This window comes from Fulmarus glacialis, unplaced genomic scaffold (assembly GCF_000690835.1).
Source record: "Fulmarus glacialis isolate BGI_N327 unplaced genomic scaffold, ASM69083v1 scaffold32903, whole genome shotgun sequence".
NCBI lineage: Eukaryota > Metazoa > Chordata > Aves > Procellariiformes > Procellariidae > Fulmarus > Fulmarus glacialis.
The window spans coordinates 39,522-64,601 of record NW_009205400.1 but is presented as its reverse complement, the minus strand read 5'-3'; the positions used below and the strand labels follow the sequence as shown (position 1 = coordinate 64,601).

The 25,080-nt window shown below is 38.0% G+C and overlaps 1 protein-coding gene across 1 annotated transcript in view; it reads left to right on the top strand.

The window, feature by feature from the left end:
- Window positions 1-6: 6 nt before the first annotated feature.
- The window catches only part of BLNK (B-cell linker), a 50,037-nt gene continuing 24,963 nt past the window's right edge, over window positions 7-25,080 (top strand). Inside the window, exons 1-3 of the mRNA XM_009575387.1 lie at window positions 7-45; window positions 17,896-17,961; window positions 23,705-23,761. Coding sequence (XP_009573682.1) covers window positions 17,909-17,961; window positions 23,705-23,761 — 110 coding nt within the window. The 5' untranslated portion in view covers window positions 7-45; window positions 17,896-17,908. The remainder of the gene's footprint in view (window positions 46-17,895; window positions 17,962-23,704; window positions 23,762-25,080) is intronic.

The window sequence follows — 25,080 nt, the reverse complement described above, 5'->3', positions numbered from 1 at the left end:
GGACAAGCTGAACAAGCTGACCGTGCCGGCCGGGGAGAAGTTCAGGTAGGGTCTGGTCCACGCTCGGTCTCCTCCGCGAGCAGGGAGCGGGGCCGCGCGGGGCTTCTGCGGGCACGGAGCTGGGCGGGGAGGGGTGAGGGAGAGCCGCTTTCCGCACTGGGGTTAGGGGCGATCGGGAGACTCCGAGGCACAAGGAAGTTGGCAGAAGTTTTAGGGTAAAACGGAGTTATTACTGGTTGCCAGGGCGGTACAGGGAAGTGCGGAAGGTAAATACAGGTCTGGAGCAATTAATCGGACACAGATTTCAAAGCAAAACGTGTGTCTGCTTCATCTGCAGTGAAAAGAATATTTTTTAAGTGTCTGTTTTCAAAGCTGTAAGAAAATAGTCTTTGGCTCACTAAGATGTATGCGCCTTATGCAATTAGAAAAAATTAATTAATTGCTTAATGGTTTAATCAGACTGTCCTGATTAAGCCCATGAAGATGGCTTTTGCAGCTAAGTTCTGTAATATTTCCTAATCTTCGAAAGAACTGGTGGAATAGAGGGAACTGGAAAACGGGAAATGTTCCTAAGTGAAGGAGAACAATGTTAAATACAGGGTTTGAGAGGAAAAAAGCAGAAGCTGACCATTACTGAAGTATTTTTAGTGTGACTCGACTGGTGTGCTGGTGGAGTTGGCACCTCAAGGCTTTTTCATCGTGACTTTTTTTTTTCTGAATAGTTAAAAGAAGTCCTGTTTCAGATTAAAGTATCATAGAAACTTTTTCTTCCCCTGAAAAATAAGAATGAAATACTGAAAAATATTTTCTCCTAAAAAATACGAACTTAAGCACTTGATACTAATTTATAAACCACTCTCAAGTCTCTCTCCCTCCCTCCAGAAGCCTTCATGCAAATCAAAATAATCCCTTGTAAAGCTAAGTTTGATGGAATGGCATTGCTTGGTATCTACTCTTTTCATACTGTTGAAATACTGGCAGGGGGGTGTGTGTACTCGAAGAGCTGCAGTGACCCTTATATTCCTCAGCCAGGCACACCTAATAAAAGCCTATCAGACTGCATCCTACAGCCTAGGCAAGAGCTCTGCAGAAGGCTCAATGGGCAGGGGGAAGAAGACAGTGAATTTCCTCATTGTCTGCAATTTATCACCTTAGATAGTCTAAAATGGTCTAAATGATGTCAGGGCTCAATGTTGGTTTGAATTAGCTATCTCAAGATAATAAGCTGAGTGATACGATGGAAAGCTTGATGCCATCAAGACAGTTACTGGTACGTAAAGAAATAAAACACACACTGCTGTGATAAAATTGTAGCTGGGATGCATCTTGTGCATATTTGCAAACAATTAAAGCAGGATTACTTTCAAGTATACTGAGGGGATCTACATGTGAGCGTTACAATGGTCCACAACTTGTTTGTGAACTGATTCAAAAGCCCTAAATCAGAGAGGCAGCCATCACGCCCCTGCTGCATCTTTACACTGGCTGACACTCTTATCTTGTCCGAAGTTTTAATGTTGTTGTAAAATAAGGAAGAGGAGGAGGTAGCTCTGCTTTCCTGTATTATGTTGAAGTATTAAAAGCTCCTCCTCATGGCGAGTTCACCCTAGTTGTGCAAGGAACGTGGGAGCACACTTTTCTCAAACGTGTGAGCATTCTCACTAGACGCAGTGGAAGTGCATGCGTGCTTCGATTTGAGCATGTCGAAATTCCTCCTTAGACAGAAACCTGGGTATTTGGCTACATGGTCTTACTACAGTATCGGGATTTTAAAAACTTAAGGCAGAACTTTCCATGAGTACATATTCATAGTATAAATTTAGGAGAGGTGTGCAAATATAGGAAGAGATCAGCATAAGATGGCGGCAGCCTTTTCTTCCTTCTTTGAAACAGCCAAATACCCCCTTGCACTATGTGACTTGTTGACAGTGCAGTTGACTTCCTAATGTAGCCTCCTATCTGCATGGAAGACACATAAGTGGTTCACAGTTTGTACTGAATGTTACATGAATAAAATGGCAACATTAAAAACCTACCTTCCTCCATATACCAAGATGCAATGCCAAGAAATATTCCTACCAAACATAGTTTGGTGTAATTATAGTTCACATTTTTCTAAAGACAGCTTTCTTTAATTTTTGCTGCTACAAAGCAGAAATTTTAAGTAGCACTGCTGTTGAGTCAGTGTCTGAGCGCAGAGCTTTTGATTTTTTAAGTGTAGACCTGAAAAACTAGATATTATGTGGTTTTGCTAAGCTCAGCTACTCTCCGTGGGTATATTTGAGCCTACAAGACCTAGCTTTTTGTTGCATTACCAAGTCTTATGTGTCAGATCTGAATTCTTAACATATTTGTTTGTTTATTGCAACAATAATAACTATAAATATTCTTATGTGCCTCTTTAACTACCATGTTGTGGTATGGACTTTGTTTGCAGTTAAGTCACTCAACTCTAATATCAGTTGGATAGGAATGCTGGAACTTCATGGAATTCCAGTATTATTTTTATATAGTGTTTGTTATAAGGCATGCACAGTATTATACAAGTATTCCCGCCGAGTACATTGTGTGTTCTAATTGCGTCCATATAGTCAGGAAAAATGAATTCCAAGGCTTGGTTATTTATCATGAGATAAATTAATTTGTGGTGCATACAAATAATTTGGTACTTTGAATGGTTTTCTAAAGTGTGAAGTGAATGCATGAGCGATAGCCATGTTGCCAGGGCAGGCTCTAGTGTGCCTTGATTTCAGCCTGAACTTCAGAAAAAAAATATAGGCGGCAAATGTATACATAAATAGATGCATTCATAATCAGGGATGGTAGGCAGCAAAAGTAACAGGAAGTTAGCAACTCAAAAGATACAGCACTAAACTTGCAGATTCTTTTGTGGTTCAACTTCCTTAGACTATGAGTCTATGATTCCTGGTCTTTAAATAATTTCTAGCTACTATATATGACTCTCTTATAGCATCTCTTCAGACTTTCTGCATTTTTTTGTTATGACCACAAACCTTAATGATGACCCTCTGCTCATAGCTGTCTTTAGCTGTATATCACAAAGTCCTTTTCAAAGGCATCATTACCATCACCACTGCCATGAGGGGCAAACCACGGCACGAACCAGAAGTGTACCACATGCTTTCACTTGCCTAAGGTCGTGCAGCCAACAACTTCCAGATTGCAAACAGACTTTTCCAAGAGTGCAGTTTCATGTTCATTTCAGATGACTTCATTAATTTGCAGCAGTTCTTCCCCCAAAAAAAACCTTAAAATCACTATCTCCAACCATAACTCCCAAATGAAAAGCAAGTGAGAAAAAGCAACTGACTTTTTTTCTCAGGTTAGACAAGTGTGTCAGTTTATTTGCAATATTTTGTTTTGACATCCCTTGCTAAACAGGAGGGTTTAAGTCCTAATTCTATTAAAATCAAGAGGAGTTTCCTTAAGGCCTGAATGTCTGTTAGTTGTCTATCAAATTTGAAGGTACTTATGGTCTTCACTAACTTTCAACTGATTGCGATAGCTTGACCGTAACTACTAGGTCTTTTCTTTACCAGAGGATTTTCTGGTGCTGTTTCCTCTTGAAAGTGTATAAGCATTTGGGAGTGAAACAATAGTTAACTGTAAACTGATACCTTTTATGTATAAGATGTTTTATCATAGGGAATACTTACTTTTTGAGAAAATGAATGGGGAATATCTGAACATTAGTTTTGCACTGTAAGAAAATATTTTATTACAGTAGTTCTACTAATTCCTGTTAATAGTTAATTGTAGCAAACAGAAACTTCATTGGTTTTGTCAAGTCAAATTTTAACATAGTTTATTGCGTCAATGGACTTGAACAAGACAAAAGAACAAAAATAAACTCAAGCAGGAAAGAAACTGGAGTTTCAAAGTAAGCTAGAGAATGCTCCGCGTGACAGAACTGGGCACCAAAGTCCACATCCAACTTTAACATCTTTTCCCCTTTTTAGTTATATAGACTTCGGAGGACAGGGTATGCAAATACCCAGTTACTTGTACACTGCTCAGTGGTCTAAAGGCCCAAATCAGAACTGTTCCACATAGGAGGTTTTTCCAGACCAACCCCTTCTAGTTGCTCATTGCTATCTCTTCTTCACAAGTCATGGCCCCCTCGCTTCTGCTCTTCTACCTGCTCTGTTCTTCTCTTTCTAGTAAAAGTCTAATCTGTCTCCACTCTCGGGACCTAAGGACGTAACAGCCATCAAGATCTTCTGGGACACCACCCATTGCCACCTCCAGCAGCCTTCTGTCTCAGCTTCCAGTTTCTCCTGACAACTTTCCACTGCACCATAACACTTTGTCACGACAGCAGCTTTTGTGGCGCACCCACATTTTAGCCCAACAAAATGTAGGCTGAATGTAAGGTCACATGAAATCACAGTGCCAATGGTATGCAGTTTTTAAAGTTGAAATTTCACAGGCAGAGGGGAAAAGGAGGTCACCAGCTATTTTTGCCGTGCTGATGAGTACAAACAAAAGTTCTTTCTGTAGGATTGTTAGGTCCAGTTTGCCATACAAAGCATGGGATTGTGATTAAATGATAAAGCTGTAAAATCTCTATTTCCTCTAGCTTTCTGTCAGCTTAAACGGTTCATGAATCTCTCTCACCTCTGGACTTTGGAATGGAATGAGATACGAAATGCAAACTTCCCCAAATACCGCTGTAAAAATCCCTTCTTTCACTTCACCCCCAGTGTAACTTCTGCCGTCACATCCTCCTGTTGCTTCTCCCTCTGCCCTTGCTTTGGCATAGCATAGCCTCCACCCCATCTATATTTGTCCTCCTTTCTTCCCTTCTCTCCACACAAGCATTTCATGATAACAATCCCTTTAAAGTTTCTCACTTATCATCCTTCATTCCAACTATATCATCCTGCCTGGACCAATCTCCAAGCTGCCCTTTTCATCAAAAAAAACCAAACCAAACCAAAACCCCCAAAAAACACTACTTTTTTTTTTTTTAAACCTAAACTGCCACATAAGAAATTATTCTCATACAGAATTTCCTGCCTAAGATGCTGTTTATAGAAAAGTGAAAGTGTGTTTAAATGTGAGTGTGATCTACCTAAGTTTTAAATGAAAATATGGCAATGTGGCAAAATGATGTGGTGTAATATCGAAACGATGGTGAAGAGCCCTGGTTTAACCTCTGTATGTAGGCCGCAGTGTAAGAGTATAGTCTGTTCACAAGATCAGCTCTGCTTACATAGTACTTATAGTTTCATTCTACTTGTGCTGGCAAAATTGTTCGGTTACTGGCGTATCTTATTCCACCACTGCCTCATATGCACGCTCTTACAACTAAAATTAGGTCTTCTAGTGACATTGTAGTTTTGCCAAAATAACTGTCCACAGTAGGAGCATTTGCCAACTATAGCAATCACAAATGGCATCGTGTTAGGCCTGTGACTGTCAGCTATTCAGCAAAAGCTATTCAGCTTATATAGATTGGATCTAAAGGCTAGCTTTTTTTTTTTTAAAGTCAGATAATAAATGACCATTAGCCAACCAAATAACCCAATAAATTAATTTTCTTGGCCATGGAAAAAATAAAACGTTCTAGGAAACTTGGTATAACCATTTTTCACTGTTAGTTTAAAACTATACCCCATACAGCTGTGCAGAGTGCTAGATATTAAATCATAATATGACATTGCAGGTACCCAGTGATATGTTGATCCCAGAACAAAACAGTTTTGTATTTTACAGAATCATTCAAAACCTACATACTGTACACTACATTATAATGTGATAGATGCTTTTCTTTTGGAAGGCAAATATGACAATCATAACGTTGCAAAAAAAGCCCTCCGCACTCTTATGGCTTGTGTCAGCATATGGAAAAAAACATTAGATTATCAAGAGGGGGAAAAAGAGTTCCCACATTGTAGAAATCGCTATAAATATCTCTTTATTTGAAAATAAGTGTTGGTTTTAGTGACTTCCTTTCTCACCTTGGAAAATGCCTCTGCTGTTTGATTATCTGTCTGAGAGCTGTCTGATAGTCTTGGGAAGAAAAGCTCTTGTAAGTCAACAGTGAAAAAGTTAATCAAGACTAATGGAATCAAGTTTTAGTTCTGCTTTTAGTGAATTTAGTTTTGGAAAACCATTTAACCTGATCAAAAATCCTGACAAACCATATTCAGGGTTGTAACAGGCCAGACAAGGTATAATTGACACATTTTTACATATCCTAAGAATTCCATTGTTTTTGCTTTCTGTTTATAGGATGAGTGAAATCTGGAATTTCAACACTGCAGGCAGTTCCAGTATTGTGACCAAATCTAGAGGGAAAAATAAGATTTCAATTATATGCAGAACAGAAACTGAAAACATTACAACTTGTAGAGTTGAGATCATTTTCCTTAATGTTGTTACGTTAACTGAAATTTTTGACATTTAAAAAATGTTTCCTTTTAGTTTGTTGGACCAGTATAGTTCAGGATTAAACTGTGCTTCCACTGTAACACATTACTGTATGCAGACTGCAATGAGGGAAACTTGTGACCCACTCTATTTGATGTATTTAATGGAAATACCTCAAAACTACTTCTTTCATAAGTAGAATTTGACTGCAGGAATCGGATAAAAGTATTGTTTAGCCATCTTCAGATGCCTAAATCATCTTTTGCAGATGATTTATAAGTCCCTGATCATTAGAAAAGAAAGAACGTATCTGCTTACTACATAGATTTTTTTCTTACACATTTTATGTGGTTTTTAAAATGATTGCTGCATTAGAGGACTGATTTTAGTTTCGTATAATATCTTTTATAGTCTGAGTACCCTAAAGCATGTTACAATACGATAGATAAGCAAATATATCTTTTAGAAAGCAAATATCACTGGTTTTATGCACTCAGCAGACAAGAGAATTGGAAAACTGATGGAAAAGAATGGCTGAAAGTGACAATATTTTCTCATCTGGCTCTAGGGAACCACCTTAGATTTTTGGTAGACTGTGGAGGACTTTACATACTGTGAAAATATGTTTGTTTTGTGATGGCCATAGTAAATGACTGAGGGGTAAAAGAAGCTTGGAAATTCTATTAGCGTCTTTATTCCTAATCTGTTAGTATACACATTTTGGACAAGTTCATTTTCCAGACGTAAGCAAAGCCAGACATGCAATGCTACAGGTTTATGACCTCAACATAAATTATATACTATACAGTAAATACTTTAGAAAGAAATAAAATAATGCATCCTGAGGCAATAATATGAAAAACATGAGTATATATTTTTCAAGCTTAATGCAGGGGCAACTGGGTGAAGTAGGCTATCAGTACAAGTGGCTATATGGCTAAATGATTCCTTCATGTTTTAAAATACAGACACTATAGGCATCTCTGCAAGAAGCACAGAGGCAGCTAAGTGCTACTGAAGCTATAGTTACATGGCCAATTTAACTTAGCGTAAGTTTGAGTTGCTGCCAAAAGAGTAGGTCCCTTTCTTCCACTCTCCCAACGCCCCTGCGCACCCTGCCACTCGTCTCCGCCTTCACAGTGGCACTAGGGTTCCCATGACCATGTGATGAAGCTGGATCTGATCCTGCTGATATCTAAATTGGCAAAAGAAAAAAGAAGTTAGTTTCCCAGCTGGAAGTTCCGTGATTCATCACAGCTGGGTAAGCACCGAGGGCAAAGAAGAGCAGAATTTCCCCTTTCAATGGCAGCCCACGTGGGCTCCATTAAAGTTACCGTATAACGCTAGGGACCAAAATACTTCTCCAAAGTTCTAACAAAACTTGATAGACTTCAATACAAAATAAACAAAACTGACAGATCCATGAGTAACCTCTACTAGATCCCTGCCAGTGCCACCCCACATCTATGGTGGATATGACGCTTCTGTATCTTGAGCAAAAACACTTTCAGCCCAAGTACAGCAGTGTTTGTTAGTCTTCATCAGATGTGTCAAAATGTGTCCATTTCCCTGTAGCCCTATGATTTTGACTCTAAACAGGTGGTAAAATCACGTCAGCTAAAGGGAATTTAATGCTAAAGGCATTCAGCTTAATAATTTATAATAATTTAATGCTAAAGGCATAAAATACAGTATCGGCAATTTTTGCTACAAGCATTACATGACTTGAGCAAAAATACACAGAGGAAATTAGTTGCTATACTTCAGTTGCTAATAGGTAAGAAAAAATTTGAAAGTCAAAAAAAGTTAGGCTTTAGAGAGGAACAAGAGAGAGTTCCTATCTCCTTCCAACTCTGTCATTCCTGTAGAGAAACTGCCTGAGAAAGGGAAAAATCTTGTCAGAGAATGGAAAGGGAAGTACTGGGCCATAAAGGACAGTTTAAAAACCATACTGAAAGTCCAGTTATGGGGGTTTTTCCTTTACTCTTATTCATGTTGAGCAAGTATGAACAGAACCAATAATGCAATACTTTTTTAAGACAAATTTTGGCTCTACAAAAAGCAATGCAAATTTATAAAATCCTAAAATCACGGATTCTCTTAACTACTCTACAAAAAGCAATGCAAATTTATAAAAATCCTAAAATCACAGATTCTCTTAACTTCTTACATCTACTCAGTGTATCTAGCACCTATATACATAAAAGCTACTGTCTTGGAACTAATCTTAGTGACTTGTGAATATTGGGCAGCATAAAGATATCTGGGGTTATTTTGTCTCTAGGAGTAGGCTAATGGGGGTGTTTAAAGTTTAATGCCATATCTAGCAGCTCTGCTCTGTTTTATTTGGCTGTCAGAGCACTATTTGGTAGAGCAAATGCAGACCATTATGCATAAAAATGCACTTTTGGTTTAAGGAGAAGAGTTAAGAAGCTGCTTAGAAAAGCCTCCCTTTTCTCTAGTGCACATTGGCACCTTGCCTTCAAACTATCGAGCTCACAAAGTTTTCACTACATTAGAAATGTATTTTAGTAGCAGTCTTAAATAACACAGACACTAGTGAATACTGCATTCAGATCATGAAGTAAATTTATTCACCTCGTGTCAGTGCTTATGTGCCCACGTTAGCAAGACCTTAACACAAAATTTAAGTACTTACCTAACTTTAAAGTAGTTGAAGTTAGATGTGTGCTTAAATATCTGGCTGAATCTTGGTCAAGCCCATTACATAGTTAGCCATAGACTTTTTCAATGTCCTTCAAAAGGTGATCAGAACTAAAATGGCAGATTTGAAAATTGTGGAAGAGGTAAAAGAGGAGGAAAACCAGAAGAACTCACTCTGTTGGAACACCACATCGAAATCAAGCCTTCAGCTTTCTGTGTTCAATTCACTCTGTTTTCTTACTTTTTCATTTACTTTCATGTCCTTCATGTGACTGTAACACACTCAATCTACGTGCCTGCAGGAATGACAGAAATTTTATCTCACCTTTCAAAAATGCTTGTAGAATTGTGACTAAAAGTAATGTTACCACTGACAGGTGATAATTTTCTGGGTCCATACCAAGTCCTGTCCTTTTTCACTTCCCTGCAATAATTTTGTGTTTCCTCTTTTTGGTGAAATATAAAAACCACTTTACTCTCTTAAATTTCTGTCCTTGCTCTCCTGTACCTACCATGCTGTAGGGTACTAGTCCTTCAGGGAGGCACAGGGATCAGTTAGTTTTAATTGGAACAGTATTTTAGAATAACCTAATGCATTTAGTTTCCTTCTGCTGCTTGCAAACCTTTGAGAAAAACTGAGTAAGCCTTGTGAATGTAGCTTCTGTGTGGGTTTTTTGTTTTTTAATGCATCAGCTCACATCCAGACAGCTGATGCGTAAAAGGGATCAGTTAACCAAAAAGACTCAGAACAGAGCAGGTCAGTTACAGAACAGAAAATCTCTTTTAACTTTTTGTGTCAAGAAGTGATGTGCAATACTTACTTAGCATGTCATGACAGCTAATTATTCTCTGTACTACTTACAGTATCACTATTATCCAGTCGGGAGAAAGGGGAGAGCCAGCTGGGTAAGAGGGAAGAGGTGTCCAAACCTGAATGCCTTCAGCTTTTATTAAGTATCTATATTTAAAAAGCTATACTAAAAAGTGCCTGTCCATCACTGCTTTCTGATACTCAAAAACAGCTGTGAAGCTCCCACAAGCAGTAAAGAAAGATAACAGGAACTCTTCTCTGCTAAATAAAAGAAAAAAGTAATTGCAAAAAATACTGTACAATGTAAACATATGAAATCTTTGGTATTAATATACTGTCCATACATACTGACAACAGGCCTCAGCCGTCATCTAAAATGAGGAAGCAGTTGCACCAAGTAGTTGGTGTCATTGATAGGGCTTGAGTTGTCTCAGACCCACCAATAAATCTGTATAGGCTCTTTCAATGCACAGAATTGCCGGTCACCTCAAAGTAATTATACTATTTAATTTCATGTTAGGACTGATTTGTGTCAAAGATGTATTATGCCTTTACATGCTATGTATTTTCACTTACTCAGTCTATATTAGTACTTACTAGTACAAGAGAGATTGACAGCCTCTTTGTGAAGATTACACAGAGGGCATATGAAGACAAAAAGTATAATCAATATTTAGCCTTTCTGTGCTTCTGTGTGTACCATGTAAACACACACCTGCTTTAATTATGGGTTTTGCCTTTAGACAAAATAGTGGATGATTGAAAAGTGAGCATAATAGGATGTTATTCAGACTTTTAAAAAAAAATCAACACTCTTGATGAAACTAAACTATTTATAGTCCTTTCCTCTTGTGCATCTCATGAACACAGCAGAAGACAATTTGCTGTTCCTTCTTCCTCTCAGATAGGTGTCTGTAATTGACTTCTCCCCATAAGCAAGCCTCTTTCAACTTTTCTTCACAGCTTTGAGATAGCTTTACAGATAAAGATCAAAGGCTTAATGCCTTGAACTGATGGTTTGCTGTCACAGGTTACCAGGTTACCACCTCCAGCTCCAAACTTCTTCCTCTCACACCATGAAAAGCATTGCCGGGGGATGGGCTGTGATAAGCCCCCAGAATGGATGAGGGGCAGTAACCCCCTGTCCTAGACCAGCGGCAACTGAAGCAGTTTATCTGATTGCACCTCAAGAATTCAAGTATGTCTTTATGCATTATACACACGTAACAGCCATAGAAAACACCAGCTCCAACTCAGCCAGCTGATGCCAGCCTGCATTTCCTTGCAAGGGAATTCCACTCTTGCTGTTCCAGGTAGCATCCCTATGATTTAGGGATGCATGCATGTGGAGATCTGAAGCACCTGAAGGAGGCCTAACGAGAGGAATTAGGTGCTTTCTGTATTTGGGAATTTCCTTTTGCTTTCTACTGAGCAATTAGAAGGGCAGTGGAAGGTGGGGGGAGTTGTTGTATATAATTGATTGGGTTGTTTTAGATGCACAAAACTGGCAAGTAATACAAAATTACAGCTTGTGAAGACACTCACCCAGTTCACTGAGATCCATGTTCTTCCACAAAGACTGTGTCAGGAGCACTGTGTTAATGGAAGCCTACTGCAAGAAAGGTGGTACTTCTCTTGTTTGTTAATTTAGTTTGAGAAGATAGTCCAAGACAAGAGCTTCAAGCTTTTCAAAATCTTAAGTGGTACTTTTACAAATCCCCTTCTAGGTGAGCAGGTTTCCCCCTGTCCACCAGCAAGCAGGAGTCTTCCCCTTTGTCCAGAAACAATAACTTACTTTCTTAATTTGGTCACCTGCACACCTGTTTATAAAACTAAAAGCTAATAGAAACACAAAATAAAGACCAGCTGGGGAGAAGATGGTGGAATAATTGTGCTGTGAGAAGCAGTAAAGGAGGGGGCTGGGCATGCTGTTCCTTCTTTAGTTTCATGGTTTAATGTCTTTTTTTAAGTAACAGAGGTAGATGTAGTAATTTCTATTTTTCTGCTCTTTAATTTTTGTTTTTCATCTTCTAATAACTTAGCTTTTATTCTCCAAATTCCATTATACTCTTCCTCACTTTGTTTTCTTTTTTGTGGTTCTTTTCTGTAAAACTTTATAGCTGAAGCAGGTGGGTTTTTTGGAAGGTGTTTCTGTTTTAAGTCTAAATTTGTATTTACTAAATCCCATTCTAGGTTTCCAATGCTAAGCATTTGAATTTGCCTGAAAAACAAGAAATAACTGCTTTTTGTTTTTACATGATCTGTTATGCTGCCTTCCTCAAGACAAAAATGAGGGCTACACCTACCTACAGTCTCACTTTAATAATCTTCAGAAAATGGGACTTTCTAGACACAGAACTACAGGGTGCCCTGTCAGTGAGAAACAGATGTACCCAAACAGGTATAAGAACTGAAACTGGAGTGCAAACTGACTGATTTACAGTGTAATGATTTTTTTAAATTATTATCATTTTGAAACCAGTTCAACTTTATCAGTTAAAGATCTAACTGATGTTAGGAGGAGGAGAAGGAATATGCAGGTCACTTAATACGGAATGTGTCAATATTGCTTACAAAGTTTCCCTTGCAGACCTTCTGTCTGAATATATCCTCTTCAAAATTCTGCCCTTTTTTAACTAAAGAAACTGTTCGCAGAGCGCGCAGATAGAGATTTTTCAAGAGGCACAACAGGTAATTCAGACAGTCCTGTAAGCACCAGAAATTTAAGGAGGTATAATTCTAGTCCTCCAGATAAACAAACAAGTATGCTTGTAATAGAGAAAACTTCCTGTGATTCATGTAACTGGTTTTTGTTTTGCCACCACTCCCTACTGACACTGCAGTCAGCCCTGTTTCCAAAAACACTATCAGCGCTGCTCCCAACTGTGAGCGCACACATCTGTGCTCACAGCCAGATGCACTGAAGCAACTGTGCCCAGTCTTCCCACCCCGGAGACCACGTAATATATTCTTACAGCAGAGGGGGGTCACTTGCTACGGGCTGTCCCTCGCCACGTGGTGTAGGCAGCTGTACAGCTAAAATACCGACAAGCAGAGTGTGTGCTGAAGGTCCAAAGTACTGGATTCGCTGTGCACAAGTCGGTGAACCGTGCTGTTCATGCACACAGGAGATCCCTCCCTGTTCCCAGGAGCAGGGGGAGGCTGTGGCCACTGAGGAGCCATTCATGTCGGCTGCTCTAAGCCATAATGTACGTATTTACATAATATACATTTGTAAATGTCTTTACAGATTTATAATACTGATAAATACAACTTCTCAAAAATTAGTCTAAATGGTGGGAGAACTCCTTGTTACACAGATCTGTCTGGAATTAAGACAGACTCTTCTTTCTCAAGTCTGGGGACTCTGTACGTCATCTGACATCTGAGTTGAAAGCTTATTACACACTTTATTCTTCACGTTATTTATATTTTTCTCTTTTTTAAAACTATTTTAACTTTGGAAAGCTTTTGTGGGATAGGTTGTATGAAAAAGAGCCAAAAGCTTCCAGCTGATGTTTGAGAGTGTGGATGTGTCACAGGCCAGGCCCACCCATCACCCTTCACTTGACATACATTCCTCATACGCTGAGCTGTGACCAGATCAAAGAGAGGGTGGTTTTGTTTCATTTTGTTTTATCTCAAGGCAGCTCTGCCAGTCCTTGAAGCACAGCTAGGTGTTTTGTGACACAGCGAATCCTTCTTTCAGGGTATATTGTATTTGCAATGGTAAACCTTTCCGCCTTCCTTTACACATGTATCACAGCTAGTGATCCCTTTGTCAATACATCTGATAATCCTGATTTGCTGGAGGTCAAAATTGATAAGATATGAAAAATAGCAACACAGGGCTAAAAAGTGTTTCCTTTTAGGATTCACTGAACAGTCTTTTTCTGTTATTCCCTCCAACATGTAGAGTTTTTAATGTATTTGTTAGAAACCTAAAACTTACTAGAAGCACCTAGAGCCAAGACTTCCAAACTCCTCATCTGCAGAAGTTTGAAAATCTATTCTGTGCGCAGTGAGCTCCTGATCAAAGGGTCCCATCCAGTCTATTCCTGTCACAATTAAACTGGATCTCAAAACAGCTATCTACTGCCGAAAAGTGTTTTCAGCAATATTTTATCTGCAAGTACCTTTATCTGCAAGCCTGATTTTACATAAAAAGCTCTCAATCAACTTGAATGAAGAGTTGGTACTTGTAGTTAAGAAACAACTTTTTAGTTTGGCGTCTTAATTATCTTTAATTAACAGCAATGCAAGGTAAAACTAGCATTACTTATTATTTTAATTTACAGTATTAGCTGATTGAGGTCCTTGAATGTTTCTATTATCTGCTCATCCCAAGAGAACAACTAGAGAATAAACATTGGTTGGTAATGAGGTCCTGACTCAGATGTGTTGTGAAGAAAGAAGGTTGTCGTTATGTACCTCAAGCACGGGCTGTCTACATTGGCCCACGGTAGCCTCCATTTCCTGGGTACTCTCGGCGCTGCTGCTCTGATAAGTTCCTCCCACAATGAACCTCTTTACTTGGAGTATTGTCTTAAGTAAAGAAAAGTATTTGAGAGCCAGACAAAAAGTATTTGAGAGCTAGTCAGATATGCAGATCCAGGCAAAATGTTAAGTGTATAAATGCCCTTCTGAGCTTCACTTTCCTCATTACTCTGGAATGGCCTTTGGGCTTGGCTTTGAGACTCCTAAGATTTGGAGAATCCTCTTGCTATAGGCTTTGCTATCCGCGTCTCATCTTTTCTACTGTCTCTCTAAAATCACAAGTCAAATAGACAGCTCTTTGTAAAACTTGTCAGTTGTAGCCTATTATATCGGCTGGCATCTCAAGAAATCTCAGCCTCTAGCTAACTGGACAGACTGGTTTTTGCAGCTTGTTCAACTTCATGGGTCAAAGGGGATTCCACTTGAACTGGAAGTCATCCATGCTTGATGACTTCCTACACTTACCACTATACAGTGCAATGGTTTTCTGCTTACTCTCACAGGCTTGATACAAGTTAAGTTGTCCGGAGGCAACAAACTAAGTATTCTAGCAACTCCTACAAGAGCTACGTAACTTTAAATATTAAAAAATTTGCACAGATACATACTAGATATTTCCTAATTTATCACAATTTGTAATTAGAAAATGAAGTGGCTCCAGAAAAAGAATGAAGAATAGAAGAGGCAGCGATTTTTAGGAAATTTGATTATGCAAAAATAGGAATGTTTTGATCTTAGTCCATCTGCATGGGAAAAATAACTTATCGCACCAGTAGGAGCACATGTGATTATCTGTAATTTAAATGCATCTTTTTTTTAAAAATGGAAATATGTATTAAAATGCTCTTTAAACTATAGCCTTATTCAGTGCTTATGGAACACCCATGATAGTCTAATCAGTTCACCTAAATATGATCAAATCAAAAGCAAACTGTTCTCGGTACTCATAGTTATAAATTTTGGGGTGGGTTTTATTGCGGGGGGGAGGCGAGGTTAAAGACCAAAGTGGCAATTTAAAATAAAATCAGTCATGTGAAAAATGAAACACCTTTTTTCAAAATAAAGCCGTAATTTTACCATTGTAAAGATATATGAATGTCAGGTGAGCAATATGAGCAATAAGCAATATTCAGATCTAAATCTACAGTTAGGGTTTTGTTGGGTTTTCTTTTTTTTTGGGGGGGTCCTATCGCTAACAAACAATAAATACTGGAAGAAAAATAACTGATGCTTACATGCATTTGTAATTAAAGGCTGGCAAGCCTTTTTGAAAAGGACAAAAACGCTTGCAAACAACCATTCTCCGCAAACTGGAGCTAAACCATTTAAATCTCCTCTCATTCTTTTCATTCCTCATTACTTTTCATTTATAGACACTGGCAGGTGCCAGCTGGGGCACAAGACAGAAACAGTTAACTGCAGAAGATGGCTATTTGTGATGTTTCAAGCATAACCAGAAGCTGAATCTATTAAGGGGGGGCTCGCGAAAAACAAACCCCACAGAAAAGCAGAAGTTCTTCTGAGATCTTGACCCGAGATTTGCAGATTTAATGTATCTGATTAGTTTAGAGAATAATCCAAGCTATTCTCATAGATGTAGTGCATTGTTGCAGGAAATCTCAAAACATTTTGCCATGCACCTGTTTCTCGCATCTATAAGTAATTTTTTTTTCATATCAGCAGGTTACACTATATCCTTTTGCTGTAAATTAATGGTATGAGTTTTGAGCAAAAGCTAAAGATGTGCTTGTGAATTATGTGTCAGTTATTCTCATGATTCTTTTTTTGCTGAGTTGAGAACCTAAAAAGAACAGGTTGAATTGTTTTTTAAGTAAAATTGGGCAAAGATTTAGGCTCTAGGAATATTCTTTAAGTATCAGACCCATGACCTCTAGTCTGTCAGAGTAGAATACTCCATGTTGTTGTATTACAGGGCTGCTGAAAATGTGGAATATCCTTCAGTTCCAGCTGACATAATGAAAGGATCAGATTTTTCTGTTCTGTTAATAAACATTAAGACTAAAATTAAGCTTCGTTATTTATTTCAGGATTCCAAAAACTGACAAGTACTCGGTTATTTAACTGTCCTTTTTAAGCAAGTCTCATAAAGTGGGATTGATTGTCACTAACTACCACAATTGCTCTAAAATCAGTAGCAGAAGTAGGAAGGTCCCTCTCAGCATAAGCCGCTACCTGATGCCTTGAGTGGCTGTATGTCTGCTCAGCCTGAACCACAGACTGCAGACAAATAATCACATAATGCTAGTGCAGTTGTTTTTTGTTTAGCTAATTCTCACCTAATTCCAATTTCCTTTGAAAAAGTTATTTTAATTTTTAAGAGGCACCTGTAATTACTAATGATGAAGGTGGAAGAAAGTTTCTTTTTAGCAAAGCTCTATACGTTACTCATCCTTCTGCATAATAAGGTTTAAAGTTTAAAGAAAGCTTTAAAAAGGGGGAAGAATACTTTGTTTGTACTTGTCTTTGAAAGCAAAGCTTCCAAGAGTCTTTTGGTGACCTGATCGTGTATCAGAGATGAGGCAGGCAAGACTAAAACGTGGAATGACATAGACAACTTATAATGAAGAATGGAAGGCAAAATTTTTTTAAGCCCATTTTGAAAAAAATCATTGCTTTCCTTTATTGGTTGTGCTAAAATCTTCAGCTCAGGTCTAATAAAAGATACTAAGTTTAGGTGAACAGGAAGAACATATACTGTGTGAAGAAACTAAAAATATATATGCATTCTGTAGAAGTTTCTGGTATGACCAGACTTCCAACAGGTTTCACCTGATACTGACTTGATTTTAGTGGTGTGGGTTTTTTAAATGAGAAGGGAGGTGGGTTTCTAAATGATACTTGCTGAGTGGAAAATGAGATATCTAACTTAAATTGCCTTGATTACAAGTAAAATTTTAATGAGATCAGTGCAGCTGATGAATAAAAACAATCTTTGATTCCAGATACCAGCCTATGTAACTAGAGTCCTGAGATCACAAGTTTTTACAGCTCAGAGTCATGATACTCTAATGGTTTCTTAGATGGTGTGGGCCTGGGAATGTATCATTTTCCCCCCTCCTATTATAACTGCAAACACTATGGGAATGAGGTAAACTGCCCACAGATAAAACGACTCGTGTAATGTCAGAAATCTGAGGGCATTCCCATTATAGCCGTGGAGTGTTGTAAAGTCAGTTCTGAACAAAATGTTAAATTGAAATATTCTAAACTATTAATTTAGGCAATGATGTTCTTTCCTGATGCACTTACTCTTAAATTGTTTAAACTGCACTTAATTGTATTAAGGAGAAGGATAACATAAATCATGCCAAAGAGCTCTATTAAAAAGGGAGGGAAGCTTCATATATAAATGATTTAGCAACTAAACTACTTATTGAACATACATTAAGTATTTTTGATGTGTGAAATATTACTAGATATGCATTTCCTGTAATTTTCTTAATTTATATAAATGGGTGTTCAACCACATGGTAATTTTAATGCTGGCTTTGTTTAATATCTTACAGGAAGCTTCAAAAGATGGTGCATGACATCAAGAAAAATGAAAGTGGGATAATAAACAAGTTCAAAAAGTAAGTTTGAAATGCCAATCCTAGTTTTATCAATTTGGGGAAGTTCAGATTGCTAGCATAGTGTACAGTACTTTAGTGATGGGACCATGTTATTTTAGAGGGATGTACTTCAGTGTATGTAAAGAGCTTCAGTCCAGACTGCGACATGCAGACTTGTCATCAGTATTAAGAGCATCACAAAGTAGTTGCAGAACTGGCCTCCAACAGGAGGTTGTGTTCATAGCCCTGAAAAACAGTATTTGGGTAAAATGCATTTTTCTTACATATTCTTTGGGAATGATCATCGCTTGTTGTTTGGGTGTGTGTCTTTCACCTCAGGTCACTGTTTAGGCTACCTGCAGCAATTAAGTTTTAATTTAACCTTGAACCAACTGGTCAGACATCATAGTTAGAATTCCTATAAAAACGCTAAGTCCTCCTGTGTTTCAGTCCCATAACACAAACCCCAGCATTACCTAACACCCTTATTCCAGTAAGAAGTGCTAAACAGCATGCATATTGATGTCACGTGCATATGAGTATCATAAAATATTCATGTGTATTTATACACAAAAAGAAATTCCAGTAATTCTGCATCCTTGCCAAATGAATACCCCATTCGCTGCTTCCAGTCAAACATCTATTTAAACCAATTAGCTATTTAGCACACTTTTTCTTTATGCAATAGCTTATTTGCATTGAACTTCCATTTGGATGCGATTTTCTCATTCAGATGCCTTTCTTTACATGGGTCGTTTATGACAAAAGTACTAAGTACTTTTAGAAGTTAATTAGTACACAGTATCTGCAGTGTTTCCAGGACAACCATATTGAATTCGAGAAATACAGCTCTCGTACATAAAAGGCACATATAAACATTGTTTAAAATTGTTCTTGAAGAGTGACCGTGATGGTTCAGTTCAAGGAAAAGAAGTATGGTTTTAACAAGAGCTAATTCTAGGTATATACGAAGCGGTCAGTAGGCTGGTGGGAGAAGCAATAGGGCTCTGCATGGTTGGCTATGCAAGAGCTCTGGAAAAGCGGGGCTGGCTACAGCTACTGCCCCTGCCGCCAGCCCAGGCGGGGCAGCTGCTGTCCCTGGTAGAGGAGGGGGATGCACTTCCAGGAGCAGCAGCGACCACCTGGCTCTCCCCTTCCCCAGGCAGGAGGAGTAACCTTAGGTTGCAAGCCTTCCTTTGTGGCCTCTTTATCACATCTGTATTCCTGTCCACAAACCTTGAGCAGGCTCTGATGGTAACACCTGATATATCAGATAGATTCTTGACATCACTTTTTTTCCTTTACTCATCCTCTTTCACTCTAGCACTGCTTCAATTCACAGTAAATCACAGTCACGTGGTGTATGTACTTGTTATTTCCACACAAGCACAAAAGCAAATTTTCCCTCAAAATGACCCTCTTTCAACCACTTGAATCTTTAATTTAATCTAAGCATGTTTTTGTTTTTAACACAGTGTGTATGTAAATAGACCACTGTGTTCAGAGATCTGTCCCCAAAAACTCATAGTTTCACCTGGACCTGCTCACAGGGAAGAGCTTCCAGGCTGTGAAGGCTTTTGGTGGCTTTTTGGAGGGGAGGGGCGTGAGAGGGATTGGGGGTTTTTTTTGTCGCTTTTTAATGAAGGGTGGCTTACTGCTTCAAGTAGTAGTTTAAGTGTAGTTAATGTTAATAATGTTGCACTGGGTCCAGATCAAACGCCTCAGAGAGGAAGCAGATGGCAGAAACAATAGAAGCATCTCAAATTTATAATTTGAGGTAACAAATTGTCTCCCATAGTAGCCTGGACGTGAATTCTGCTGTTAATCAGTATGGCTCTGACTGTGTGTTCTTCCCTGAGAGTAGAGGGAAAGACAAGAGAAAAATAACAAGAACTAAACATAGCTGAAGCTGGGAAGGTCAGAGTGGCATCATTAAATGTCAGATACAAGATTGCTGCTATAACGCTGCAATTCTTTGATTCTCTCAAGATTAAAAAAAAATCTACAAAAAAGAGCAGGCTCATAAAAAAGTCTCTTAATGTATGACTGCAGCACAAAGCTCACATTTCACCTTCCCCAGCTATAAGAATACAAATTGAGATGTAAAAAAAATACATATGATAATCTTTCTGATACTTCTGTAGTTCATCGGAGTCATATTAATCTCTTCTGCAATTATGAAGATCAGAAACTTACTCTTATTTTTTAAAAAATAGAAGAAAAAAGTCTCACATTTGGACATGACTTCAGAACTCAAATCTTGAACCCAGCACAAAATGAGACTTGCAATAAAAGCATGAGTTGACAACACTGATAAGGATATGTACAAGAGATGCCAAGCTTTGCAGAACTAGAACTGGCTGTATTACTCTGAATGTGCCCTTTGGGCGCTTTTTGTTTGATTTTAGTAGATGCTTTTTGTAAAAAATGTGGTTATCCAGTTGATCACTTCCTCCATTCAGTTTTAGGATTATTTTATTAAATGTCAAGGATTTAAACGTGACTGAAGCAGGAAAAATTGTATAAAAAACTGGCTTTATGTAGCACAGATTTGGAATTTGTCTATATGCTGGAAAAAACATCATTTTGGCTCAAATTAAAACCTATTATAAGTAGAAATAATTTTAGAGAAGTCAAATAGCATACTTGCTTATCCCATGCCTAAAGTTGTCACACATGCATACTGTAAGCCTCTGCTACTGAAATTGAAAGGATGATCAAATACTTATGAAATACAGTTGACTTAACAAGTACTGGTAATAAGACACTTTTAAAATCTGGATCGGCTCTTGATTATGCAGAAAAGTAAGAGAAGTTCTTGCATCAAGTGTCTTGCTCTCCAATCTAGTTCATCTGCAGGGTGCAGGTGAGGAGGGGTACATCTACCATCCATGTGTGTCTTAAAGGTCTGCAGAAAGCAGTCTGAACAGTGGTGATAACTGTAGTTTTCTATCTACAGATTGTTTCTTCATTGCTTAAAAGTTCCTGTTGTTTATTCCCCATCCTGACTCAAAATTTTCTGACAGTAAAAATATTGCCTGCTGCAAGCTACCATTCACCTGCTTGCCCTTAATCACATGCAAAACTGTTTACAATACTGGAGTCCCAGCTGCTGTGCAGATCATGATGTCAAAGACGGTTATGTACTCAGGTGTAGAAGCAATAGGTATAGCCAAAGTTGTATAAACAATGAGAGCTGGGGGCATTTTTTCATGTTCACATCCTTGGCAACACAGAACAGGGAGGTAAGAGAGAAATCATAGGTTTCACTCTGCAGGATGGTTGCCTATGCTTGAAATGCACTGCAAAGACATAGCACTCATCTGTAAATCATAAGCTTTAAGCCTCTAGGCTTTGTTCAGTGGAATCCTAGCTTCATTGAAGTCGATGCTAAAAGTCATACTGCGTATACAGCAAAGTCAGGATTTCACCCTAAAGTTTTGGTACGTGCTGACCTACTGCATTGAATAAGAAACTAGAAGTTCAGGTTACTCACCTTGTTGCAGTATCGCATATTATCAAAATTTCCTTTGCAAAGCCGTCAGAAATCATGCACTTGTAGTTATTCGTCTAACTGCACACAATCCAAATATGTGCATTTCTTGAAATAACATTTGCCACATGTCCTGAAAAATGGAAAGAAAATGCATCTTCATCTCATCTGCTTTACCCAGCTTTTTAGTTGGGTATGTTTTTACTTCAGATTTGTCTGGTCCATTTTCCTATACCATTTATAACTCAGGCAGTAACTTCAGGCAGAAAAATGGAATTGTGTCACTAAATGTCTCTTCAACCTGCATAGCTGCAACTAGAAGGCATCCATGATAAAACCCTTGGCAGAGGGAAAAGTGCTATTTTATGGACTAAACGGTGAGAGAAAAGTACTAAAATCAAGCTGTACCACACTTAGAAAGAGAAACCAGGGAAAAGTATAATACCTAATTTTAACTGTATTCTGAAGAAACGTGAATTTCAACATGTAGCTGAATAGAATGTTTTGAGTGCCAGGATTTTAATTAATATAACGATATTTCATCAAAGTAAAGATTTAATAAATCACAACTGTATGCCATTTCACTGCCACAGAACATTGTAAAGAAAATGTGCAAAAGAGTAGTAATAACACTTTTTAAAAAAAAAGTTTCTAAATATTTTTTTGTACAATTGCCAGGTACTTCCAAAGCTATAACAAACTATTCACTAGGTCATGAGAATACAGCTCAGGAAAAGTTTATCTGTCAGCTGGATTGCACCTGTTTGGAACTCTGAAAAAGTTTTTGGCAAAGTTCAATTAATTTATCTTTTAATCACAAGTGTGATGATCTAGTGCACTTTAGGACTAATACATACTATAAATATTCAACTCAGTAAAGATGTTAATATAATTTTTGTAAAACGTATTAAGTTAAAATTGTTCCGAAGAGGGGAGTGAACTTTGTACAGAATTAACAACAGAAAAAGTGAAAGCCTCTTGAAAACAAAGAGGTTTTAGGCACATCTTAAATGCTGGAAGAGTGAGCAGAAACACTAGTGAGGTAATGCATCTGTAGGAGAATTAAGTGCTACACGTAAAGGGCTACTACTACTTACATTTGGTTACTTTTCTGGGTGTAGCCTGTAAAAACAAGTGTGGCTAGAGCAGAAAACCCAGACCTCTGCTGCAGTTTATTTAAAAATTCTCCATTTAGTGCAGGAAAACACAAAAATGTGCTATGAACTCAAAGCATGTGATTAATATTTGCAATTCCTACAGGACTCCTTAGGTGAGAAAAGTTAAGCACATGCCTAAATGCTTTGTTGGATCAACTTCAGCATGCTATAGAGGGGAAATCTCAGAATACATTGTTTTTTAAAATGAAATAGTTTATTCTCCTAAAAGTTACTGTGAATTTCTGTACATTGCATTCTGTTCTTGTGTGAGCAGCATCTAGACTCCATTTCGTGAAATGTCTCAAATGCTACCTGGTTATTTGTTGAAGCTAAAACGTATATAATAAGATGTGTTATGTTGCTTTTAAAACCTATGAACATAATCTCAAAAATGTACTTGGATTTTATTGAGTCCTTTAGAACTGAAATTTCTCAGGTGTATTTCAAAATCTCCAGAAAATTACTTACTTTCTATTAAATTTTAGAAAAATACTAGTCCCACTAAAGTAAATGGAAACTTGAATTATTTAATTGAGTTCTATGACAGCTAACACAGAGATACTTCACCACTTGTAACTTAAGTCCAGAGCAGAGCAGCACTAGAATATTTAACTTGGAAATTGCATTTGCTATAATTTTATATAACTCTGTTAAAAGATATGTTAGGAAATCATTCTGTCTTCCACTGAAATATGTATGCTCAGTTGGAAGGCATTTGATTCTTTCAGTCCTTTCTCATTAACTTTAGGGGAACAGGACGGAGTCAACTGTCACTCTGCAAGCATCTATGTGGATAATTACGACAGAATCTGAAATAGCTAGGTAACCACTCCTTGGCATAGGGGTTATGTCTTTTGAGCTTGCGTTGTGGTTTGCACATTGGGTAAAGTTCTGGCTCTTGCAAAGCGAAGCTCCAATTGACTTCAAAAGAGCCTGGATTTCAGTTCTGGCACTCAGTAAATCATACTAGTACAGTGAGAATTATTTTTTTAAGTGGATTTGAATTTTGTAATAAATAACATATTTGAAGGGATTCTAGCAAACATAGATGTGGCTGTGAACTGTTTCAGCTCTGTGACAGAAACATTATTTCTTCTCTTCTATTGATATTCAGGTTCCAAAATGAACAAGTGGCCTTAATTTGCAAAACTGGGAAAGATACTTGGGATCGGTATGCTATTTCAGAGCTGCACAATGGCATGATAGGCTGCTTAGACACAGACCTCTGTTCTGTGCTTCGTATGCTTTTGTTATAACATATTTACATTTTCTGTCGGGGCCACTGCCAGGATTTACAGGGCCTGGGACAAAGTGTTGAAGTCTTCCGCTTAGCAGCTTGGAAATGTATAATGTGGCTTAAGTCACATACTTTACACTGTGACCCAGACAGACTCTTACTATTGCCTCAGTTCCACTATTTTCCAAGTCTCCACCATCTCTGAACAACTCATGATAGACATGTTCCAAACTACATTAATAGATTTTGGTCTACCCTCCCTAAGACCCGAGATCTGCCCTGGCAGTGGCCCTGGGTTTTTCTTTCTAACATGTCTGTGCTAACCTGGACAGAAGACAACAGCAGGGCTGTTGAGAATGCTTTTTAATTTACTGTTTGTACACTACGTTGTATTATGCTGCAGGAAGTTAAAGACTCGGAGGAGGCAGCTATCCATCATTAGTGTTGTTAGTAATGAACAAAGCCGGTAAACACTTCAAAAATAATGTGCCTAGATTGTTTTTGTTTGGTTTTTGGGGTGGGGTTTTTTTTGAGTTTTAGCAGTGCCTGCACATTGACTCATGCATGTGCACTTTTTTGTGACTATCTGAACAACAGAATTCCATGAATTCAAATCAAAAGTAGCCAAAGCATTTCTCAAAACAGATGGGAAAAGTTTGTAAATTGATGTTAGTGCCAGCATGCCACCACTCTGAGTTACATTGGTACCTGAGCAATGACACCTAAGCAGCATGCTCAGGACCTAAATACTGAGTGTCAAATTCCTGTGGTAAAGCAAAATTTGTAGACATCACTATTGCTCAGAGATCACAAGAAAACATTTTAAATTCTTTGTGGACATTTTTTTTGTAAATAATTTGCTTATTTTTGCAAATGAATTTGTTAGCACCTGGTTGAAGAATGAGTGAAGCCATCAATTCAGTGGACAAAGGTTCAGGTCCATGGTGAGGTCCCATCAGTGCTACAGGGAAGCTGTCAGACAATGTTCAAAAGTCACTTTGAAGAGTCATTTTAATGTAAATTGTGTTAATGTTTTATATGGCTACAAAAAGCAAAGGTGTTTTTTCTCTTCAGATCCATCAGTCTGGCCTCTGATGTCACACATGCACCATTTGTTTTGACTTTAAACCCAAATTCTTCTCGTTTTTTACAGGGTAATGAAATAATTGGTATATCAACTGACTGTAATTCAGCATTTTCTCTGGACAGCTGCAATTTAGCAAATAGGAGAATACAAATATATACATACATAC